Source organism: Triticum urartu, chromosome 7 (assembly GCF_003073215.2).
Source record: "Triticum urartu cultivar G1812 chromosome 7, Tu2.1, whole genome shotgun sequence".
NCBI classification, from domain to species: Eukaryota; Viridiplantae; Streptophyta; class Magnoliopsida; order Poales; family Poaceae; genus Triticum; species Triticum urartu.
The window spans coordinates 216,853,855-216,859,461 of record NC_053028.1 but is presented as its reverse complement, the minus strand read 5'-3'; the positions used below and the strand labels follow the sequence as shown (position 1 = coordinate 216,859,461).

At 47.7% G+C, this 5,607-nt stretch overlaps 1 protein-coding gene across 1 annotated transcript; it reads left to right on the top strand.

The window, feature by feature from the left end:
- The first annotated feature begins 778 nt into the window (after positions 1-778).
- On the top strand, positions 779-4,783 carry LOC125525504 (E3 ubiquitin-protein ligase UPL5-like). Its single transcript, XM_048690515.1, has 3 exons — positions 779-2,765; positions 2,882-3,474; positions 4,359-4,783. Exons 1-3 carry the CDS (start codon positions 1,043-1,045, stop codon positions 4,629-4,631), a joined length of 2,589 nt encoding a protein of 862 aa, XP_048546472.1. The 5' UTR covers positions 779-1,042; the 3' UTR covers positions 4,632-4,783.
- The last annotated feature ends 824 nt before the right edge of the window (positions 4,784-5,607 follow it).

Below are 5,607 nucleotides of genomic sequence, written 5' to 3'. Positions count from 1 at the left end.
TCGTATGCGTATGAAATATTTCGCGTATTAAAATTAAAAAACCATGTCACTCTTTTGTATAATCAGTTTCACTTTTTTGTGATTTTTTTATGAAATTACTTGTCTGAAATATTTGAAATTGGTATTTCTAAGTGTGTATGTTGTTATTTCAGTCTGATCTTTATTTAAAAAGTTGTTGAGATATGAATTGAAATTGTTTGTGTCACATTAGCTGCAATGAATTTCACTCTTTTTGAGTAAAATTGAATTTGGAATAGCTAAAATCACCTTTTTTTAAGAAATTGAAATTGTTTATGTCACCCATTTGAATAGCCAGTTTCACTTATTTGTGACAATATATGAAATTACTTGTCTGAAATATATGAAACCGGTATTTCTTACATGTTTAATTTGTTATATCAGTGTTATTTGTATTGAACAAGTTATGGTAATATAAATTGAAATTGTTTGTGTCAATTTTTTTCTTATATGTGTAATTGGAATAACGGAACTCATGATGAAATCTAAAAAGATTGAATTTTATTTTTTGCTATTTCTGTAGTACACTCATTTTTTGAAATAATAAGTTTTGCTGAAACTATTGGAATTAGTTTCTAAAATGAATGAAATTAGTTTGTTGGAATAATTGAAATATGTGATAGAAAGAATTCAAACCTGTATTGTTACATTTACTGACATAGAAATTGATATGTGTATCAAAGTTAATAAAACTGGAAGTTTAAAAATGTGAAACAAAAACTGATACGTGTATCAATTCTTGGGCAGGATTTCAAATCAGTTTAAATTGAGAGAGGTTGATCCTTTTAAATGCACGCATGTACGAGTGTGAAATGAGAGACTTGACTCGGTCTCAGCCGTATGCTTAAAGCGAGTGGCATGGCCGAAATCACGATGGGCCCCAGCTATTTAAATGCAGTGGCTTCAATGAAGAAGACAGTGAAATACAGAGATACAACAAAGAACAGGTTTTGAGTTGGCAGGATTCTATTGGTTGGTCAACCACCGCTAGCTGCTGGCTCTGGTATAAAGCACTTTGCGAGTCATGGATCCCAATGTCGTCGCTATCTCTCAAGAGTCAAACTCCTCATCTGACGCCATCCGGCTCACGGTACAGAGCATCGACGGCAAGAAGACCGTGGTCGTGGCGGGTCCACAGGACACTTTAGGCGAGGTGCTCGGTCGCTTCGTGGACGTGGGACCCAGGAGAAGAAGCGACCTCCACGCCGTGCACGAGTGTCGGAACCTCCACCTCGAGGCGAAAATCAACGAGCTTGACCTCCCGCGCGGCGCCACTTTGCACTTAACCCGATATCCCGACGCATGGAGCCTCGCATCTCAGATTGCCGCGGCGGCCACAACTGACATGGACGTCTCTAACGAAACTGCCGAGTTGTTCAAGAGGTTCATACATGACGGTGAAGTCCAAATTGATCCACTGGCGCGGCATCTTGGTCTACCCAACTGCTCACCGTGGACCGACTTTGAGCATGTCACCAAGATGCTTTACACCAGGGACATCGTCCTGCTCGTCAAGAAGTTCCTCGCAAGCGCCAAAGCTACCAACGAGAGACAAGCAGGGACGGCCGTGGAGTACCTCGACGTCCTCCTCCGCAGCGGTGTCATCGGGGTTCTGGTCCGCCTCTACTCCTCCGGCTCTATGCTGCATCACTTGAGAGCCAATTCGGCGATCATCTGCCTCCTGTATCCGGAGATAAGCGGCATACTCCCTCGCCTTGAGGTGTGCTTTCTCCCACTCTGGTTGGAGTTGTGTCGGTTGATACCCGCCGCCTCCGGCAAAGGCAGAAGCGACCCGCTCTATGAGAAGTGTAGGCACAGGCTGGCGGCGGTGCTCTCTTTGTTCGAGCGGACGCCGTCGCTACGCATGCCGAAGATGCCTCAAGAGTGGTTGATCGAGCGGTTAATACCAATTGCCAAAGATGCGACGGACGTGATCATTCGCTACATGGCAGCAGGGTGGGCGGCCCCGGATGATAAGCTCTTTGTGTTCAGAGTATTGTTTGCACTGGTGTGCTACTTCCGGCGCCGGGAGGTTTACGCACAGCGCAAGGACGGTCCTGTGGGAGCGGTGCTGTCCCGGACGGCGATGTCCCTGCTGATTTCGGTCAATGCATTCATGACGAGGTTGGAGGGAGCCTCGCCGTCGAAGGAGCAACAGCAGCAGGACGCGACTCACAACATCTTGCCGGGTTTGGCGACCTTGGAGCAGCACCAGCAGGATACGGTTGACAGCATCTGGGTGGTGCTAGGCCAACTGGATATGTGGTCCGTGACGGACTGCCACTTGGCCGGCGCCATCCGGGCCACCTGCACGGCGCACGCGGCGTGCCTGAATGCGCTCGTGCTCGGCACCAGCGCCGACAGGAGCCGGTGCAAGGACATCGGCCGGATTGTCGTCAAGCACAAGGACCTCCTCGGGTTCGAGGTGCGGATGCATTTCGCCAGAGCGATGCTGCCGGAAATGGACGCAACGTCGTCGGCGTTCATGCTGTTTGACGATGAGCCTCATGCGCTCGAGATGCTCATTGATCGGTCGCAGCTGCTGCCCGACTCCTTCAGATATGTCTCCGAGGTAGCGAGCCACGTGCTCCATGGCCGCCTGTTCGTGGAGTTCCTGGACGAGGAGGCCCTTGGCGAGGGGGTAGCAAGGGAGTGGATCTCCCTGGTGTGTCGCGCGTTGTTCGACCCGCGGCACGGCCTCTTCTCGCCCTGTCCGCGTGACCAGCAAAGGTTCTTCCTGAATCCAGGTGAAAACATCCTGTTTAATTTTCTTTACTTCCTTCATTATCTAGAAAATACATTCAAAATCAAATTCCATTTTTCGTGACTAATGTATTCAATCGTTCATTGCGGCTGGAAGCAGCATCTGGAGCGGATCCACTGCAGCTGAAGTACTTCGATTTTGCGGGACGGATGATCGGACTGGCCCTGATGCACAATGTCCCGGTGGGGGTTCGGTTTGACCGGACGCTCTTCTTTCAGCTAGCCGGGAGGCTTCTCACCCTGGATGACATTGCAGACGCAGACCCAAGCACGCATGCAAGCTGCAAGAAAATCCTAGAGATGGATCCTGATCTCGTCGATTCAGACGCGCTGGGTCTCACATTTGCGAGGGAAGTTGGGGTATTTGGCTCAGGGGAGGTCATCGAGCTCCTTCCGGGAGGGAGAGATATCGCTGTCGATAGCAAGAACAGAGGCCAGTACATCGAGCTGTTGATCCAAAGTCTCTTCATGGCCAGCACCAAAGATCAACTAACTCATTTCGCTAAGGGGTTTTCCTACATGCTCGTAAAGCCGGAGTTGCGGAAACTTTTCTTCCTGAGCTTGCATTTGAAAGATCTTGACAGTATGCTGGGCGGGCGCATCGGCGCCATTGATGTGCAGGAATGGAAAGAATATACCAGATATGAGGGGGGGTTCACCCAACAAGATGATCAGATCAACTGGTTCTGGAAGGTATATGATCTCTCCAATCTTAGTTTATTCGTTGCTCTAGAGTTTACTACCATGTTCCAGTGCAAATTTTATACTAATTGAAATCCTCATATTTCTAGGTCGCATGAGAATAGTTCTTTTTTACATCATACCAAGTTGTAATAAATTTTAACAGTTTATCTAGACATTAGTCACGTGAAAATGAAATCCGGGCCATTCGATTTCTGTTGGGAAGGAAGCACGAGGCACGCGAAGCACCGAGACCATCGGGGATAGGTTTCATCTTGTCTATATTAGGGGTATCGGGGGTGCGGGTTTGTCAGGGAAGCAGCAACCTCGGTGTCTATCTTAAAGGTCTGGGGGATACAGGTTCTTCGGGGAAGCAGCAGCCTCAGTGTGTATCTTAGGGGCGCGGTTGTAGGTTCGCCTGGAAATTTCAGATGGTTCGCAGGATTAGAGGGACGACCGAGGGTTGTGGCAAAACCGGCAGTGGGAGGAGGTTGAGGGGAGCGCGGGGCAGCTAAGCAATCCCTGAAGCATCGCGGGAGGAGGCATGCAGTTAGGCCTGAGCTGGATCGGCGGCATTGAGAAGAAGAAGAGAAACATTGCGTACTGGTTCGAGGTTGAAGATGAAGTATTGTTTGTTGAATCTTTGACCAACAGTTGAGATAATAGGGGCGAAATCGACTGACCCTTGTAAATTTTCAGGCTGCTAGCGCCTATCTGCTTCCCAAATTTTAAAATGTGCAACTACTTTATTTCTGTTCGAATACACTTCCCAATAAAAAACTTAATTTTTCTTGGATATGTTTTTTCTCAGATAAGGCAAGATTTCACTCACTCTTAAATTTGCATATTATGTTCTTTGCAACTAGTAATAGCCACCTCCTATTTTTATCTCACAGGCCGTGGCGAGCATGATGATTGAAGAGCAGAGACGATTGCTCTTCTTCTGGACCTCTGTCGAGTATTTGCCATTTGACGGTTTCCGTGGGCTACACCTAGGTAGTGGTCTAGTCATATCTAAAGCATCATTGAAGACCTCGGAGCATCTCCCTTCATCGTCCACCTGCTTTTACCGACTGAACATGCCAGTGTATACCTCCTTCTCCATGACGTTGAGTCGACTACAGAAGATCACCCAGGAGCATGTGAGCAACAGCTTTGGTGAGATCTAATCTTCGATGCTGATCTTATCCGCGAAAGAACTCAAAAGGTGTTCACATGTATTTTGACACTAAATTAAGAGTGAATTTTAGTTTCCCCCCTAATTTGACAGTTGTGACATTAATCAACCCTTTAGTATAATTTCATTCGTTATATCCCATTTAGGAAAAGTGTGTCAGTTTTACCCTCTTCTACTTTTGTGAGCATTCGAAATGACAGTTTCCGACTCTTGGGTCCGTCTGGCATGAGTCAAATGGTCGGTTTTCACAATGGGTGTAACTTGAGACGCGCCTATAGCTTTTTCTTTCCCCTCTCGCAAGACGAGGAGAGAAAGCCTTCCTCCCATTGGTCTCCGCCGGCGAATCCGTGGATTCGCCTCCCCTCCGCCTGCCACTCTGTCGGTCGATGGCAGGGAGGATATTCCTAGTGCCACGGCTTAGATAGGTAGGGTTTTAGTTCTCGCAGGGGCGACGCTCGAGCGGATGGTGATGCTTCTTCTTCGAGTCAGTCTTCTGAGTTTCAATACTTCTCAAGTTCGTTCATTGGGACGAATTAGACGGAGCTCCGATGTAGATTCTTGCAAGCTCCTTGGAGCGGTGAGGTTAGAGTTTCTTGTCGTGCGTACGCAACGATGAGATTTGGTGTGAGGTTCTTCACATCTATTCAAGAATTCAACGACGACAATTGCGGCTCTGGGACGCTGGTCCCTAGGGGCACGTGAACGAAGACTTCCCCGCTGTCATCAACAAGATCAGCCCGGCTCTGGTATGGGAACGGCGACGGCGGCGCGTCGGCGGCTCATTCTGGCGGAGGTCAGGCTGTGCATTCGGTTTTTTCGGTTTGATTCAGTTCGGTTTAAACGGTTTTTATACTTCAGTTTATATGGTTTTGTACATAGATACGGTTCGATTTCAGTAGTAACCATTTAATTTCGGTTTGGTTTCGGTAATAACCAAAATAACCAAAGTTGGCGCGAGCTTTTGAACA

Excerpts from the sequence above, each read along its gene's own strand:
- LOC125525504 (XM_048690515.1), top strand. The coding sequence starts at position 1,043 with ATGGATCCCAATGTCGTCGCTATCTCTCAAGAGTCAAACTCCTCATCT. Across the intron at positions 2,766-2,881 it reads AAGGTTCTTCCTGAATCCAG|CATCTGGAGCGGATCCACTG; the intron begins GTGAAAACATCC and ends GGCTGGAAGCAG. Across the intron at positions 3,475-4,358 it reads AGATCAACTGGTTCTGGAAG|GCCGTGGCGAGCATGATGAT; the intron begins GTATATGATCTC and ends TTTATCTCACAG.